Source organism: Bos indicus x Bos taurus, chromosome 14 (genome assembly GCF_003369695.1).
Source record: "Bos indicus x Bos taurus breed Angus x Brahman F1 hybrid chromosome 14, Bos_hybrid_MaternalHap_v2.0, whole genome shotgun sequence".
NCBI classification, from domain to species: domain Eukaryota; kingdom Metazoa; phylum Chordata; class Mammalia; order Artiodactyla; family Bovidae; genus Bos; species Bos indicus x Bos taurus.
The window spans coordinates 21,540,472-21,559,877 of NC_040089.1; the positions used below are offsets into that span (position 1 = coordinate 21,540,472).

The 19,406-nt window shown below is 42.0% G+C and overlaps 1 protein-coding gene across 3 annotated transcripts in view; it reads right to left on the reverse strand.

The window, feature by feature from the left end:
- The window catches only part of ST18 (ST18, C2H2C-type zinc finger), an 88,895-nt gene extending 69,752 nt beyond the window's left edge, over nt 1–19,143 (reverse strand). For 2 of the 3 annotated variants that reach the window (XM_027560967.1, XM_027560969.1), the window contains exons 1-3: nt 19,054–19,143; nt 12,150–12,204; nt 9,127–9,160 (exon numbers count right to left, since the gene is read on the reverse strand). In XM_027560967.1, coding sequence (XP_027416768.1) covers nt 9,127–9,160; nt 12,150–12,204 — 89 coding nt within the window. In that variant the 5' untranslated portion in view covers nt 19,054–19,143. The remainder of the gene's footprint in view (nt 1–9,126; nt 9,161–12,149; nt 12,205–19,053) is intronic. The other variant, XM_027560968.1, reaches the window with a different exon arrangement.
- Between the last annotated feature and the right edge of the window lie 263 nt (nt 19,144–19,406).

A 19,406-nucleotide genomic window follows, 5' to 3' on the forward strand; every position in this document is an offset into this window, starting at 1 on the left:
GCAGCCAAGTATTCCACTGAATCTGAAATAACTTGCTTTTAGAGGCTGTCCCTGATTTAGAAGCTCTCAACTAAAGATTGAGCCTGCAAGTCCACAAGTCACTTCCCATCAGAGTGAGTCTGAAGTTCAGGGAAGAGCGGATTTGACACGCAAGTGGATTGAAAGCCTGGAAGAGTTCACCAAGAAGTCACCAGCAAAGAGGGTCAGGGACACACCTGGGGTGGGGCTCCAGTGTTTAGAGACTGGGGAGCTGAAGGAGAACCAGAGCTGAGAGCTGAGATAGAATCAGAGAGGCAGGGGAGGTCAGGAAGGTGAGTGGGCCTGCCAGTTCTTCCTTCCTGCAAGGAACTTGGAGCCCCTGACCCCAAGAGAGACGATGGGCTCTGTGTCTGCCTCTGCCTCCAAGGACACAGGCCCTCAGAGGGCTGAGGGGGTTTGAACTCTCTCAGCTTTCACGGGGTACCCAGAAGAGCAGAGCTGACTTCATGGTCACCCCGGGCATATGAGATTGTTTCCCTACCAGTGTGGCTCTCCTGGCCTGGAGAACATCCTGCTCCATGAGCAGCATGCCATGGAGTGGAGGCATGTCCCTGACCTCAGGTGAGGACCACATGAGCACCTTCATGAATCAGACGCTCCAGGGCTCACCTTCCTCCAAGGGTCCACGCATCCAGTAGCAGCGGTTCCACCTGCTGCCCTGTGACCCCAAGCCTCCTGTCCACAGATTCACTGGCTGATTCCTTACAAAAGCATCTCAGAAACAGGCAGTAGGCACTTACATTCTCACTGTGATTTCTCTTCCTGACTGAAAATGACCAAAGGAAATGAAGGGCGAAAGTAACAGAATTAAGAGCACCTTGTTTTTATGTTGGATGAAATAGACTGTAGAGGAAAACAGGTATTGATTGGAGAAAATAAATGAGAAATGATTATTACAGTGAGAGTGGCCTGGTTTGTAGTCAAGGGGCTGGTGGAAGCTTTGCCAGCCAAACAGTCTTGATTTTATTTATTTTTGTTACTTTTTTGGGCACTTTTTAATATTTTATTACTATGGGGTCTTAACCCTTTTAAATAGTCTTGACTTTGAAGGGACAGAAGTAGGGAAAGAATTGAAGAATTTGAAAGCAGAGAGGTTATAGGCACTATATAAAAGAGAATCAACATATTAAATAAAAATTCCTTCATATGAGTCACTAATTACATCAAGGTAAAGGTGCTTGCTCAGTCATGTCTGACTCTTTGCAACCTCATGGACTGTAGCCTACCAAGCTTCTCTGTCCATGGGATTTCCCAGGCTAGAATACTGGAGTGAGTTGCCAATAATCCCTTTGCCAGGTCTCCAGGTCTTCCTGACCCAGGGATTGAACTCGGGTCTCCTGTGTCTTCTGCAATGGCAGGTGGATTCTTTACCACTGTACCACTAATTGCATTACTTATTCTCTAAATGAACATTGGTAGACAATAAGAAAAAAAAAAACACCTCAAGTAAGATCATGTACTAAAGATACAATAGTAAATAAAATAGATATCTTGTTTCCAAAAAGTTAACAGTATATCAAAAAGAATTATGTATGATTCATTAAAGTTTTGTTCAATAGTTTGCTCTTTTTTTGATGTCTCACCAACCAAATTCTAAACTTGAAGGCAGGGGATCTGCTTTCTTCTGGATGGGTGGACAGATGGATGAATGAATAATAAAATAGCTATAATTCAAAGTAATAAGTGCTTTAAAACAGACAGGAAAAGAAGTACTTTGGGGACACAATGGAAGAAAGTATTAGTCAGCCTGGGAGGTCATGGGGACAGCTCACGGCGGAGATGACATTAGTCATTAGCCTTAAAGAGTGACTACAAATCCTACAGGGGAAAAGATAAAGGAGAGAATGCTGCCAGGAACAGATGTAGTAGAATTGAGATGGAAAGAGAATGATATAACATAAAATAAAATAAAATAAGAAGGAGTTTTAGGCTTGGGGTTTCCTGCAGAAAACAGTCTGGTGATGAGACTGGAAGAAGAACATTTGGAAGTGGATGTGATACGAGAAAAGCACTTTCTGTTTCAAGGAGGATGAAATAAACAAGGAGAATGATCACACAAGGAAAAAAATGAAGTGAAAAGGCAGCAGAGAGCTTCAAAGGCGAAGACAAGTCAGAAGGCACATCTGCATAAAGCCGGAGGCCAGTTAAGCTCTGCTTGGAGGTGGGGGACAGTTCTCGGGACCCAGAGGCCGAGACTGAAAATACTGCACGGAGCAGCCTTAGTCAAGAAGGCAGAGGGATGTGACATCTGAACTTGGCTCCGAGGTCCCACAGAGGGTCTGACCCACCACGAGGCCCCCTGGATCCAGGGTGGCGGTTCACCCAGTTTCACCCAACACACTCCCCTGACAAAGTCCCCGTCTGCGTTAAGAGTTCCAGGAAGTCACGCACAGAGAGAAAACACTGCAACTAAAGCACACACATGCTTTAGGGGTAGGGAGTTCACATGTCAGCATGTGGGACAGGTTTATCTGGGTTCACACTTCCAGCGGGAAAAACACAACAAAGCGTCAGAACTCTTATGTTTGCCAACACATACTGTAATTGAGAGGAGACTTCCAGTGGGTACATTAATAGCTTTCTTGAGAGATAACAGCAGAGATGAAGAACCTGCCAGTGATTCAAGTCAATTCTTCCTTCTCAGAAGATGAAGGAGAAATAAGAGATGGAATGAAATACTTCTACATTGGGTTAGAGATGCTCCATGGAACAACTGGGTGAGAAGACAGTGACTGCATCTGAACTCTGATGTGCCTGGGCAGGTTGAAAGGAACCTCAGTGCATTGGTTACCTACACATCAAGGCGACAAGGCAGTCACGTGATCCATGGAAGCTGAAAGAGACTCTGGATTTTGTCTGAGACATAACCAAATCCTCTGAGAATACATTGTAGATGCCTGTGAAAAGTGAAAGTGTTAGTCACTCAATCGTGTCTCACTCCTTGCAACCCAACAGACTGTGGCTCGCAGGCTCCTCTGTCCATGGGATTTCCCAGGCAAGCATACTGGAGTGGTTGCCATGCCCTCAGAGACCTCATAAGAATGCAGGTTCAGTCTGGAGTTAGCCTGGGAACCTGCACTTCTAATAAGCACCCAGGGGTGCTCTGAGCAGGTAGGCTCTGGGTGACACCTGGTCCCCAAGTAGGAGGAGTGATGTTATCATATAATCCCCTGGTTTATTATACCAATGTGCTAACTGGGGCAACGCTGGTGCAGAGTAAGTGCTGAACAAACACCAAGGAAGGAAATATTCTTTCCTCAATCAAGAGTAGCAAATTGTGCTGTGTAAAAAGGTTTGTGTATCCAGGTGGCGCTAGTGGTAAAGAAACTGCCTGCCAAGGCAGGAGAGGCAAGAGATGTGGGTTCACTCCCTGGGTTGAGATCTCCTGGAGAAGGAAATGGCAACCTACTCTAGTATTCTTGCCTGGAGAATCCCATGGACAGAGGAGCCTGGCGGGCTACAGTCCATGGGGTCGTACAGTCGGACACAACTGAAGTGAGCAAGCACCAGAGAAAGAAGAGCTGAGTGGATAAACAGTGATCTCTGTGGTTGAGTTCTGCAAGACGAAAGCCTCGGTGGGTACATCTTCATGTGTGGCCCACAAGGGTGGCCTGCATCATGGCTTTAGAAAAGGTCTGGTTTCTGGAGATGTTCACGCTGTATGTCCTAGAACCATTGGCTGACCTGTACCACCCACATCCTTGTGATAATATTGGAACATGGAAAGAAAAGGTAGAGAAAAGAAAGCACATTTGCTTGTTCTTATTTTTTTCTGAGAAACTTTACTTGGAATAGTTATGTATAAGCCCCATGCTGTTTTTCCCAAAATTCAGGCTTTATGATGGAAAGTAAAACATACACAACTAAGCTGGGGAGCACCCGCCCCACGCAACCGTCACATTATAGATGCAAACTGGAGAGCACTGCTCTTCAGTCTCTCAGTTCCGCCTGCTGTGTTGGCCCCGTTCTAAAGGCCCGTCCTTGACCTCAGGCCAATGGCAAAAACAATACACACCTCCTGATGTGTAAAAATCCATCTTGGAAGGACAAGGCCCACACCAGTTCATCGCCTGGGAGACAGCGTTTTGAAAGGAAAACAACTAGAATGAACAGAGATTTGTACGTACTCCAGGTATTTTAACACAGACTTAAAATCACATCACTCATTCATGGAATACAAAAATCCGGAAGGAAGGAGTGTGATCTCTAATCAGCAGTGCTGTGAATCAAGAAAACGTGCTAGGCTTGGTTTGTAGGTCTGATATAGTCCACCTTGATTTATTCATCTGTTGATGAGGTGTAAGTAAATATTCCCCCAAATGCGGATGCTGAGATGGGATCTCAACATGGCAGTGTAGGTTCATCCGCTGTAACAAAGATACCACCCGGTGGGGGTGCTGACGGTGGGGGAGGCTGTGGGGGGTCTGTGTGGAGTTCTGCACCTTCTGCTCAGTTTTGCTGTGACTCTAAATTGCTCTAAAAAGTAAAGACTATTGGGGGAACAAAGGAATGCTAGGGTCTGCAGTATCGGGGCAATACAGCGGCTACACTGTGTCCAGTGAGACATGGAGTACACTCTGGACCACAGACAGGCCCACAGTTCTGACTCTGGTCCAGTCTCTTTCAGTCAAAGACCCTTGCGGGAATAAAGCACTAACTTCCCCCAATCCAGCTTGTCAGTTAGACCTAGACAATGTCACTTGAAATCAACACTGAATATTCATTGGAAGGGATGGTGCTGAAGGTGAAGCTCCAATCCTTTGGCCACCTGATGTTAAGAGCCAACTCATTAGAAAAGACCCTGATGCTGGGAAAGATTGAAGACAAAAGGAGAAGGAGATGGCAGAGGATGAGATGGTTGGATAGCATCACTCAATGGACATGTATTTGAGCAAACTCCAGGAGATTGTGAAGGACAGGGATGCCTGACTTGCTGCAGTCCATGGGGTCACAAAGAGTCAGACACGATTTAGTGACCGAACAAAGTAAAGAGATAACTAAATTAAAATTTTATTACAAAACTTCATCTAACTAGGAGGCAGCAATAAGACCATGAAAGGACAGTGGGATTTACCTCTAATATAATTAAGAGCCTTGAATTCACTTGTGCCTCTAAAGAGTCACATAGAAAAGCCATTTCAGAGGCTGGAATATATTTTCCTAATGAGAGAAGAGGGGCTGGACTGGTGTAAAACACTTTACAGACGCACAACACAATTACCAATATTAGCAGATGCAATTGCAGGAGGATCAGATTAAGGATAACAGTAATAAAAGAAAAGAGCATAGAAAATCCAACGGTCATGATTTAGATGGACGCATGAGAGCCCCCTCAGCACCACATGTAACCTGAATTGTGCTGGAGGAAAAGCTGGAAATGCTAATAAGACACATGATTAAAGGTGGGTCTGGGGTTATAAATTGCTTTTTTAATGGTGAGGATAGTAGCTGACATAGAGGATCATAAGAAGATGAGAATGTCAGTATCAATTTTTATTAGTGTCAGGAACAATATGCAGTATATTTAAATCAGCTTCATTTGTATTAGTGTTTTTGTAAGTAGTAGCTGTAGAAGCAATAACATGTCCAATACATTCTAAAAGAAAGAACTAAATAAAGTTGCCAAGGTTCTCTGCAAAAGAGCCACAAGTTTTACACTGGGGGACATCAGCCACATTTCCTTAGATACTCAGAATTCAGGAGCAACAAATTCTGGGTTCTGGACTAGAACAAAGCTGCAGAATCAGTCAGAGGAACAACTGTAGCAAATGGATGAAGTTGGACAAAATTAAAAAGAGACCAAGACTATAATTTTCCGTACAAATCAGACTTTTTTCAGGGTTTATATAGAATGGCAATTAGGATTCATACCTGGATCAACTTGAGCCATTTAAGAAACAGCTTGAGACCTATTTAGCCTGAGCATGATCAGGCTGTTGAAAATAAGTAATTATCAAATTAACAATAATCAGTAATTTTTATAAAATCATTCTCAGTAAAGGAAAAAATAGGTGAATTCATTTTGCTTATGAATTTTCCAGCAATTATCACAAGCTTTCTGAATTGATTAACTAATTTAATGACAAGTTAGGTAAAATTGAATATCTGACAAACATTTATTTAGAAAATTAGAAGACTAGGAAATGTTATTTTTAATTGAAGTGTATTCTTTTTTGAATTTCAGAAAACTAGGCTTTGAAATGCAAGTTTGATCCCTCGGTCAGGAAGATCCCCTGGAGAAGGGAATGACAACCCACTCCAGTATTCTTGCCTGGAAAATCCCATGGACAGAGGATCCTGGCAAGCTACAGTCCATGGGATCACAAAGAGTTGGACACAACTGAGCAACTGAACACCAACAGGCTTTGAAAAATAAACCATAAGGGTTACACTACAAAACTGTAACAATCCAGATTCTGAGGACATGGATGGCAGACTTTCTTTTTGATTCATATGCTGGATAATCAGCATTAACTGCACAGGAGAGAGCACGCAGCCAGGGTGAGGAGCTGGCCTGAGTTAGAAGTCTGAATTCCTTATTAGTTGTTTAATCTTAGGCTATTTATGTAAACTATTTATTTTCACTTTCTTCATCCAAAAACTGGAAAAATAATAGTTTCTACCTTGTAAGGTTCTTGGAGAATTGATGAAATAAACTGCTCCAGGACACTCAGGACTCTCTGGCTCTCAATAAATATTAGTTTGACTGTAATTATTGATGTTAATAAATATTAACATATTTAATTATCACTTAGATAGTAATCTCTATTTCTCCATTAGTTAAGTTCAATTCAGTCACTCAGTTGTGTCCAACTCAGTTGTGTCCGACTCTTTGTGACCCCATGGACTGCAGCACACCAGGCTTCCCTGTCTATCACCAACTCCCAGAGCTTGCTCCAACTCACATCCATCAAGTCAGTGATGCCATCCAACCATCTCATCCTCTGTTGTCCCCCTCTCCTGCCTTCAGTGTTTCCCAGCATCAGGGTCTTTTCCAATGAGATTATTTAAACAATGCTGCTTCTCTCACAAAGCTGTTTCTTTCTGCTAAAGTCCTCTTTTTTTCTCTATGAATTTAGGTCAAACACAAAATATATTCATTTCTCCAAAATTTTCCTTTGTTTTTCACATTATTCTTCAAGACACATTACTCAAAAGGCCTTCCCTGCCTCTGAGTAGTTTAACTCCCTACAAAGAACCCTACTGGAAAACACACTTAGTTCTTCAGCAGTGAGACCCCCAAGAATCCCCCCTGGGAGGGCACGTATCACAGACCCCTGAATCCTTGAGCATTGTCTACTTCTCTCCTCTACTCCTCAGAGACATCATCTCCAAACAAACAGGAATTGTCAACAAGAAGAGATGCAAAAGCAAGAATTTAAGGGAGCCAGATACCTCAGCCATTTAATCCTGTCCCTATGTGTGGGTGTATTCTGGACTCTACTCTTATAAAAGCAGTTTAAAATGTAAAATTCTCAATGACAACATCCATGATGAAGGGGCCATGGCTTTCCTACAAACACATTTCCACAGAGAAAAGCACCAGCATGAAGGCTTGTACCCAATTCTGACAGATCCCGTCCCATTCAATTGATGAATGGACCGAAGGTACTCCTTCAGGGAGACACAGGGCACAGCTGCCTGGAAAAATGAGGATGTAAACTGTCAATGCACACACTGTAAATTTCCAGGTGTACCAGACACTGTTATAGGTTCACACACCAGTGCGTGTCCAGACACTGCTGCCCGTACTCCAGTTTCCTTCCCCCGAGGAACACGCATACTATCGCTGCTTCCAGAAAGATGGATTAGACCCTGAGTTTGGGACTTTCTGGGTTTGCACACGTAGAGAAGAGATAAGGGGTTCCTCTTGCTTGACAAATCTTGTTAAAAAATAGCACCAGGACAGAAAACGTATCGGCAACATGCATTTCTTTTTAAATATGCACTTTAAAACAAAACAAAGCCAGACCCTGCAAAGACCCCATGAAAGAAAACCTATGTATTGGAGTTTACTCTGCAAAAACTAGTCAACTGGAATTTCCAGAGCATTGCCTGAGGCCCATATCACAGTCTCTCAGTCTGAAGTGCTTAAATCCACCCCGAATTCCATGTTACATTCAAATACCTACAGTCAAAAATTCACATGATTATCTGGTAATTTTTAAAAATTTTTTAAATTGAAGTATGTTGATTCACAAGGTTGTGTTAATTTTTGGTACACAGCACGGTGATTCAGCTACATATATATTATATATAATTTATTTTTCCTATTCTTTTCCATTAGAGGTTATTATAAAATATTGAGTATAGCTCCCTGTGCTATACAGTAGGATCTTATTTATTGATTTTCTATATAGTAATGTGTCTATGTTAATCCCAAACTCCTCATTTATCCCCCTCTTCCTTTTTGTAAGGATAACTTTGTTTGCTATGTCTGTGAGTCTACTTCTGTTTTGTAAATAAGTTCATTTGTATTAGCCAAGACATGGAAGCAACCTAAGTGTTCATCAACAGATAAATGGGTAAAGAAGATGTGGTACATATGTACAAAGGAATATTCCTCAGCCTTTAAAAGGAATTAAATAATATACTTGTAGCAACACTGGTGGATCCAGGGATTATCAAACTAAGTAAAACAAGCCTGACAAAGAAAGACCTATCATGTGATATCATTTACATGTGGAATCTAAAAAACAATTATCTGATTATTAAGGAGAACCATCCTGGGCTTATTCCTCAGTCAGGTTCTCAGATGACCTCAGTTCTCTGTTTCCATCAGCACGAAAACAAACCACATGTGGGGTGTGCACACAGAGGCAGCACACCCTATGAGGAGAAAGTGGGAAACCGCTCACGTTACAGAAAAACGGTGTCTTGTTATCAGAATATTAGCTTGGATTGCTTTAGATGGACAGTCCGTAGTTTCTCCCCTTTGTCTCTTTGCTGCAGAGACAGAGGCACACGAGATAGGCCCGCTGGCTTAGTGCTCACCGTCAAATGAGGATCTGAGGCTTGAAAAGTACAAAACATTCTAATAATTAAAGCCAATCAATCTTAGAAAAAGTAAAGTAGGGCAACTCTTACCTGAGCTCCTGGATTAGAGAATCCATTGGTGCTACTGACAAAAAGAAAGACAGAAAAGGAAAATCAGTGCGTAATTTTGTAAACTGCATGAGAGCAACCTTTCACCTGCTCGGGATAACGGCCAGTGCATGCTTAGTGCATTACATGCGTGCTAAGTCACTGTAGTATTGTCTGACTCTTTTCAACCTCATGGACTATAGCCCACCAGGTTCCTCTGTCCATGGGATTCTCTAGACAGGAATATTGGAGTGGGTTACCAGGCCCTCCTCCGACCCAGGAATCAAAAACCCAAGTCTCCTACATCTCCTGCATTGGTAGGTGTGCTCTAGCGCCACTTGGGAAGCCCTGATTAGTGCAGACCCAACAGTTTCCCTTTGTGCTGATTCATCTTTCCAGTTCTTTGGACACAAGAAGACAGGTGACCAGGGCCCAGAACAGATAGTTCTGGATCAGGCCTCCAGTGACCCTGGGACTTTGCAGTCATGGATCAACTTCCAAATACCTGTCTCTAAAATCTCACCAAAAAAGTACAGCAGCACAGAGGACAAATTACTTTTTATTTTAAGGTTTTTTTTTAATGTGGACCATTTTTTAAAGTCTATTGAATTTGTTACACTATTGCTTCTGCTTTATGTTTTGGTTTTTTGGCTGCAAGGTATGTGAGATCTTAGCTCCCCGACCATGTATTGAACCCACACCTCTGCATTAGAAGGTGAAGTCTTAACCATTGGACTGCGAGGGAAGTCCCTGAACTACTTTTTAAATCAATTTTGTTGTCTCTACGAAAATTTTCAAAAGAATCTTGTTTGCATTTTATTTATATTAAACAAGCATTTAAATAAAATGGACAATATTTTATTAATAAATATCCTAAGATTCTGTTCCATAAATTTTATTCCTGGAGAAAGAGGAGAAGTTTGAGTCATGTTAATTTCAACCTCCAATTAAAAATAAGACACTTACAGAAAGAAGAGCTTTGATTTTTCCGAAGACTTACGGACATGGGGAGAGGGGAGGAGAGGGTAAAAAGTATGGAGAGAGTAACATGGAAACTTACATTACCAAATGTAAAATAGATAGCCAATGGGAATGCTGTATGTCTCAGGGAACTCAAACGGGGGCTGTGTATCAACCTTGAGGGGTGGGACAGGGAGGAAGATGGGAGGAAGGTGAAAGAGGAGGAGATATATGTACACCTATGGCTGATTCATGTTGATGTTTGACAGAAAACAACAAAATTATGTAAAGCAATTATCCTTCAATTAAAAAAATAAATAAATTTGCAAAAGAAAGCAGTTAGAGAAAAAAATGCAATGATGGGAACTAAAGAAGTTCATGTTTATAAATACCTGCCTACCACAGAATAAGCAGCATATTGAGAGAGACAACAGGTGGTTTTAAAGATGACTCACGCTACATGAGAAACAGTTGTTTCATTTCTCCAACAACATTTTGGCTCTGTTTAAGAGTGCTTATGTATGTGCCAAAAGGATTCAAAGTCCAAAAAGAATGGCAAATTAAAATGCATTTGAAGTACGAGAGAGTCGTGTGCTTTCAGAAGCCAGAATAAGAGATTTGAACAATCCAAATACAGTTCCTAGAATACTGATATTTATGGCAGACGTGAGCCTATCCTAAACAGTGCTAGGATATTATCACTAAACTCTTATTCCATGGAGAACTTTGCTGCCTAAAACTTTGATGTTTCCAAAATTGCATTCCAAATATTAGGGACTGTAGCCCACCAGGCTCCTCTGTCCATGGGATTTCCCAGGCAAGAATACTGGAGTGGGTTGCCATTTCCCTCTACAGGAGATCTTCCCGAGCCAGGGATCAAACCTGTATGTCCTGCCTTACAGGCAGATTCTTTTCCACTGAGCCACCAGGGAAGTTGCTCCAAATAATAGGATATATGATGTAATTACTTTTAAAGTAACTTTAACTAAACCTGGGAAAGAATACTGCACAACTTCAGTTTGGGTACAGAAAATGTCCATATCTTGGACCAAATGCAAATGCATGATTCTGCATTTTGGTTATCATGCCTAATGATAGTCAGGGTTCTATTTTAACTGAAAAAAAAAAATCATCCTGGAATTTTAAAAAATGGGTGATTCCATAATTCACTGAAATGGGGATTATGTACCTTGACTACACAACATAAACACAACTAACAAAAGCATCGAATTTGATTAGACGGTTTCAACTGTAAATCTCAAAATGCTTCCAAACGACTGTGTGATCACTCCCCAGCCCAACCCTTCCTCCACCAGGAGGCCAACCTGAGGTGGGTCAGGCCAGGAACAGCTACTGGCTCCCTCCAGAGGCCAGGCTGAACCTTCCGTTTAGAATGGAGGGTCACACAAATATAGCTAATTATAATAAAAGTTATTTTCCTTAAGGGGTATTATTGCCAGTCAATCCTGTTTTCCAGATGTTTCGATCATCAAGGGCCTGTTTATATTTCAATATTACATTACCATCTGTTGGTTACAAAAAGAGAGGGTAACCGGCAAGTTAAACCTTTCAGACATGACTTTGCAGAGCTGCCGGAATCCCTGGCGGGGACAGTCTAAAACCAAACATCGTCATTTTACTCACATGAAGTTTAGATTGGGAGCCACTAAACCAGATAACATAAAAATCAAAACCCACTTTGGCAATAAATGAACGGTTTGGACTTTTCCCTTGGATGTTAAAGGTCACGTCGATAATTTGAGGTCTCCACAAAGCCTTCTTCCCTTGCTGACCCTTATACTGTTTTGCAGGATGTTTAAATCTACTCATGGTTGCATTTCGTAAACATTAGCATCCCACATTATTTGGCCTTTTCCGGGTCCTTCAATTCCTGGTTCATATTCTTTAGCCACAGAGTGCCATGATGCAGCGTCCTGGCTTGATTTAAAAACGGGAATCCTAAGGAAGTTGTGATCCTCCTGACAACCCATCAGGGACCAAGCATGGGATGCCCACATTTCATGGTGTGCTGGGCACAGGGTCACGGAATCTGCACGCTAACTCACCCTTGGTTCCTTTTGCACGGGTACGAAGCGTTTTATCTTTAGCCTCTGCATCCATCTGTAATGTGAACACAAAGTCCTGGGTCATTCCTTTGACATTGACTAAAATACAAACACAGGCCACTAGAAGATCTTTAGGTCATTATGAAGAGCAGAGGAGCTTTCCCATTGCTGAACAGCATCTGACTCTGTGGAGACAGAACCGTGACTGCTCTTACAGCCCGCAAGTTCTGGAAATACTTCTGTAGGTGCTGAAACCAGAGGAAATGGACAAGAAGGCAGATGTTCTTGTCTGCAAGTGTTCACTAGCGACTCAGACACTTTCAGCATCATGAAGATGGAAAGAAGAATGGTCTGACTAACAGTGGTTGTGAAAGAGACAAAACCTCAGATACCAAACCAAAATGTTCCAGACTAAGTTACTCAACCAGATTCCCTTGTATTTCTAGAACCTTTTGGATACAGGCCTTTTTTTTAAAGAACCCGCCTGCCAATGCAGGAGACACAAGAGATGTGGGTTCTATCCCTAGGTCAGGCAGATCCCCTGGAGGAGGGAATGGCCACCCACTCCAGTATTTCTTGCCTGAAAAATCCTATGGACAGAGGAGGCTGGCAGGCTACAGCCCATAGGATCACACAGAGTTGGACAGAACTGAACACACATGCATGACCAGCTTCGGATACGGGCCTGTTTCTAAGTTAGAAAAAAAAACTCCCAGTGTAAAAAACCAATGTAGCACAAAACTTCAAAATGCCCCTATTGTAAAATACCACTGGAAATGATGATGACATTTACTCTGGTAATTCCAGAATAGAGGTGAGTTATAATCATCCACATCTATAAGGAGAGAAAACTTTGAGTGTTGTTTCAGTCAGCATCAATTCCCTAAAATATCATTACTAATGATCTTAAATATAACCAAGTGAATTATCAAAGGGATGCCAAGACTTAAAAAGTCTGCTATTTTAGTCCACATGGAGATAGATTCTGACCCGACTACCCCCAACCATTTCACTAGGATCTGTTAAGCATCTCAGTTTAATTCACATTTGCACTTTACCAGAAGAATTCTGAAACAGAAACAAGTTGTTTCGCTGGTTGGAAATCAGAGGCAGGCAGAAGGTGCTCTCCACGGCTTCCATCCTTAAATCCTGACACAGGCGGGGATGCGGTGTGCCTGCAATGAGGATGGGAGACGCATCTCTGCTCTCCGAGGCTGAGTTGTGATGGAAAGCGCTGACCTGCCATAGACTTATAATAGGGGAGCAGGTGTGGCAATGATGGGCTTTAATTTCCTTTAATAAACCTTTTATGCGCCACACTTTTACTGCCATTCGACACTCTCCAAGGTCCTGCACATAATAGGTTCATTACTTTTGATTACTATAGTCTATTGAGACAAACAACTCCAGAACACACTATATATTATGTTCAGTTAAACCAATATAGACTATTTATCCATTGTGCATTTTTTCACCTGCAACACTACAGACAAAATTAACGACAGCCCTCGTAAGCTAAAACTATTAAAACCACCAGCACCCTTTTGTCATCATTTTATAATAAACACCACACCAATCACTGAACTGTTTTGCAAATTAGCCAACAAAAAGTGTCCACTGCTTTTTCGAGCAGCCATGGCTTTCACCTACATAAAAACGGTCTATTGTTACGACTATTTTAAAACTACATGATAAGAGAAGACAAGAAAACAGAAGTGTTTTTTTTTTCTCTCCTGTAGATGTCCCTTCTTTTAAAACCACGCGGATTTATGACAGATGTGACACTGTCTGGGATTACAGTGGCTTGGTTTACACAGGATGGTGAGCCCTGTGTTGTGAAATCCTCCTCTGTGAGTGTCCCTGCTGCATATAAAGTGGATCGACTCGTGCGAACCCCTCTCCCTGCGTGCTAATTGAGTCGCTTGATTATAATAAGGGAGATCAGCAGCTTAAGGGTTAAAATGGTCAAAACCATCCATTTTGCTTCTGCTGCTCATGCGGGGGCACGGGGCGGCGGGTGGAGGGGTGGGCGGTGAGAATCCCCTCAGCGTGAGTCTTAAGGTTATCCTGCACATAGGCGCTCTTAGCCTCCAACCACTCTGAACATTGCCCACTCAAACACAAAGCTTGAATGGGATGGACTCCCATTCAATGGGAAGTGAAGGCTGGACTCCACGGATTTCTTCATGAAAACTGCAACGCTGTGTGAAGAGGAGTGCCAGCAGCGCACAGGAAAGTTTCAGAAACCTGCTTTAACCTTCTCTCTAACAGCTTCCAGACGGATGCTCTTTTGCAATCCAGCTGTCTGAGCACCTGACGGCTCTGCCTTCCCCCTGAGCAGCCGCCTCCCTTTCACAGTCCCGGGAAGCTAGGCATAAATAAATATTCATGGATCCTGGCTTGAGGGTGCCTGGACTGCCAGCCTCAGGACGGCATTTTCCGATGCTATTGTCCTCTGGCTGGACAATAGCGTCATACTGGAGCACATACATCCCATTCAAGCTTTGTAAGAACTGGTAACACATCCACGAAGCTCAGTTCAACGTAACATGTGGGCCAAGTGATGGGCATGGGAGGGATCAAGGCCCCCACATACAATTCACCCATTTCAGCTCTCCCTCCTTTCACACCTGAAGGACAGTTCCTAAGTTCTGGGTTTAGTTACGTCTTGCAGCAACTTGGGGATAAGGATATAAGACATCTTGGGCTTTCTTTTGGGGCAAGAAGTTTTAACATTCATGAGAAAATTTGATCTCCTGGGAGACCTCAGCTTGAAAAAAAGCCTTTGTTCATGAAAACCTTACACCTGGGAACAGAAACCTCTAAGCATTCTTCCTATGGATTATGTTCATGGACTTCAATAAACTGCTGATGGGTAGACTTAATTTTTGTAAAATGGAACCTTGGATTCAGTGGGCACCACATTCCAGGGATGGTTCCTTCATGGGAAAGAGGTCCTACCTCATTGCTGGTGCTCAGACATGAGGGGTGTGTATGCGGGAGGGGACCAGCTACCCGGTCAAGTTCTCCCGGTTACAGAAGCAGCCACCACCATAACCCACATGGGCGGCATCCTAAAAACTCCACTTCTTATGGAGAACATTATCTTTTTTTTCTATTGGAAAAGGAGGCTTGATCAGCCTTTCTGCCTACACCCCAAATGCTATGGACAAGCCTGCAATTGACTTTGTAAAACTTAATGAAGCATTTCTTTCCTCAAAACAGAGCTTTGATTTTCCAAACAGCTGTCCTTCTTCCCATTTCTTAGGGCCTTTATCTGCATCCCATTGTTTATGGATGGGAATAAGACATTTTCTGAGACTCTTACCATTTCCTCCTGGCTATATCAATCTACTCAATCGAGATAAAACAGTAAGGGCAAATTTTGCCACTCTTATTTTTCATGAAGCTATGGGAAAGTTCTATTAACCTGTAACTATGGATATGTTACATATAATATTTATGTTGAAGGGAAAAAAGGGGTTCCTTCTTGGTATCCATTTCATAATGAAGTCATGAAAAAGTATTTTAAGGAGCTTCTCCCCCAATTCTCTGGGGGAGATTAATTAATACAAGGATAAATGGCAAGAGGGAAAGAAACTTATAAAATAAAGGAGGCAAAGAAGCAAACTTAGAGGAAGGCTATGCCAACCAACAATGGAGATAAGCAAAGAGGCAGTGAAGAAGAAAGATGACTATAAAATACATTCTTATTATTTACTTGAATTTGGAAAACTCCTGTAACATCTTCAAGGGATTTACAAAGCTATGTGCAGGTGTCCCTAGTGACATGAATTTGACCACCTTCTCCTCCTGGCACTTAGATACGTCAGGGGCTATCAGAGGATCTTCCTTCTGCATCACTCCATGGCACCAACTAGGTGCCGTCTTTGGGGTTCAGTTGTGTCCAACTCTTTGCAACCTCATGGACTGTAGCCCACCAGGCTCCTCTGTCCATGGGATTCTCCAGACAAGAATACTGGAGTGGGTTGCCATGCCCTCCTCCAGATGAGCTTCCTGACCCAGGAATCGAACCTGGGTCTCCTGCATTGCAGGCAGAGTCTTTACCATCTGAGCCACCAGGGACCCCTGGAATTGCTGATTTGTGGAAGGGAGAGATTCAAGAAGCAGGACACCAGATTGATAAACTCAGTTTTGCTTCCATCACACATGCAAATGACTGGTATGTGAGGAGATTTAGTTCCCTTTGATTTTATTTTTCACTTAAAACTCTATTTTGATCAATGGTTAAACAAAATTGTTTGTCCACAAAAACAACCTCCAAGTAAACATTTAATCACTTCTTAAGATTTGGGTAAAACAAATCTCTTGGTAATCTTTAAGTTTTATTTCTCCTTTCAACAGAATTCTATCCACTGTCATCCTTGATATAGATTTATAAGTAGTCTCGAATTTCTTAATATTAGTAGAAAAGCCATGGTGATCATAACATTTTGAGGACACTCTCAAAATCCTAATACAATTAATTGTAATCTTGTCTGAAAATGAAAGTGTTAGTCGCATAATTGTATCCAACTCTTTGTGACCCCATGGACTATAGCTCCTCAGGCTCCTCTGTCCATGGGATTCTCCGGGCAAGAATGCTGGAACGAGTTGCCATGCCCTCTTCCAGGGGATCTTCCCGACCCAGGGATCAAACTAGGTGTTCTGCATGGCATGCAGATTTTTTACCATCTAAGCCACCAGGGAAGCCCTGTCTAGTTACATATAATTTCACGCCAGTAGCTACTTTTAATTTGAGAAGTCTTTCACTACATTTGACTTACAATAAGTCCCACTTTAAAGATTTCGTAGTGGTCCTCTCCTGGGAGTTGTAAACCGACAAGGCAGTCTGTCTGTTGTGTCACGTGACTCTTCCATTCCTGAGAAGCTCACGGTGATGGCGAGAGGAAGTTAGTCCCGTGCCTGCCGAGAGGAGGTCCAGGGGTCCTCCCCACCAGGAGCCCCCCATCCTCAGCGGATGCTTCCTTAACAAAAGTCAGCTTTTTTTTAATGACAAAAAGAAACTGAGGAAGTTGGAAAAGGCTAACCTCAGAAAATGGAACAGCTAAATGATGTCTGTACCTTGGGACAGAACTTGGCCAGATCGAAGAACAAAGAACCCTACACTGAGTGCCCTTCCTTTTGATGAATCTGGCATCATTTTGTTTTCAACAGAGCTTTGAATCGACGGAAAATAGCAGCAGAAGATGCTTCCCTGTTGTACAAGGAAAAGATGGGGGAAATGAGCTGTGATCCTAAAAGCACAGTTGACTCGTTGAGAAGGAAACCAAGATTGAATGATCAAGTATATTTTTCCTCTGTTCTTACCCTCCTTTTAGTTTCCTGGTTCTCTTTTCATACATTTACTTATTTCTCAGGGAGAGTAATTCAGAAAATAAATGTAAGGACTTCCCGGTGGTCCTCTGGTTAAGACTCCGTGCCTCCAATGCTGTGGGCAAAGGTTCAGCCCCTGGTCAGGAAAGTTCCATATGCCATGCAATGCAGCCAAACATAATAATAATTTGTTTTTAAAAAAAGAAAGCAAACTTTAAAACATCTAAATGAATAAAATCAGGAAGTTTGACAGCATCCTTGATGCCATATTATTAATTTTCTGAAACTTTTTTGAATCCTTTCTCCTAAATGAAATGAAAAATTTTCCACATCTTTTATTTAGGGCACAGGATCCCTGATTTCAAATCTCTGTTCCTGTCCAGCTCTATCTGTACTGCTTCGTATTCTGCATAAAAAGCTGAAGAACCGAACGATGGCATCCTGCACATTGGTGACCCATCTCATGTCCTTTCACCCCTGATGGGGAAGCAGGTTCAGTCTTCTCTCAGACCAAGGACAGCTGTCTGGGGAGAGCTCTTCCTGAGGCTGAGGGCATGCACACCCCCACAGAAAAGCTGCCTTTGAAAGGGAATTTCTACAGTCAAATGGAAGAAACCTCAGGCCTGTGAAAGCTTGGGTGGCTTTAAGAGGAGGCTGATGTATTTGGAGTCTCACTTTTGATGTCTGAGTTGCTGCCGCTCCTCTGTACCGACTAACCCTCTAACTTTGCACAACTGGCAACGTGACCATGAACCAAAGCCATATGTCTGTGTCCTTTTGCCAAACGACTCCAGCAAATAGTTCTATCATTCCCTTAGGTGGACGCCGGGTGCCAAGGATTTCTATTAGTCTCTGTACCGCGGCCTCCGAGTCACAGTTTTGTGACCTAAGGGGGCAATCACCAGCTTTGTGTTTTCATAGACTTAAAAATATTTTTAATATGCTCTGATTAAAGAGAACTCAGTGAAAGTTAACACCCTGAAACCGTCTAAAAAAATTTTTTTCTTATTGATATTTTGAGATGCATGTGTTGAAAAATGCATAAATGTTAGAAAACAAGCTTCTTCATAGAGGGGTAAGCTATTTTAAACAGATTTTTCCCAAGGATGTCCCAGTTCCTTACTTTTCACTGTTTGTAGGAATTAACTGCAGAAATCAGCTACAATGCTTTTAAAAACATGCTTTTAAAAATCTCACTTATTTACTCCTGATCCTTAAATAAACTAATTTCTAATACAAATGAATTCAAATTGGAATTTTAAAACAATTTTAATGCTGAGTCTCTCTCTAAGGGCAAACATGTGCAAACAAATAACATATACTAATCAATATGCAAAAGGGCTTGTAGGCTCAGAGAACTTCACCTGTTTAATATTTTAAAACAGTAGAGTGATCACGCTTCTGACAAAAAAAATCACAATCCTAAATTGGGCATTAACAATATATTTTTGTGAAAGTAAATCTACAGAGATAAAGCAATGTCATAGGAGAGAGTCTTTATAAAATGCTTCAATCGGATCCATTTTATTTCAACATATTCTGCTTTTTAATAAAAATGTTGTCTTACCTCTTTCTCCAGGTAACTTGTACACTGACTCGGTGAGCCCCCTCAGTCAGAATGAATGAACACCTGTGTTCGCTTTAGTGAGAAATCCTGCAATTCATTCTATTAAGATAAAAAATAAAAGAGAGAAGGTATGTAAGGTGGACAAAAAAAACAGAAAAGCAAAAATAACCAGTGATGTGAACAGTAAACAATTATCTATAATTCTGATGGACTATGCTATAAACAGAATGAAAATATCATACTATTTAATAATATATCAATGGGGAAAAGATGTTTACCTTTATCCTGGCTGTCTGTGTTAGTTGCTCAGTCATGTCTGACTCTTTGTGACCCCATGGACTGTAGCCCACCAG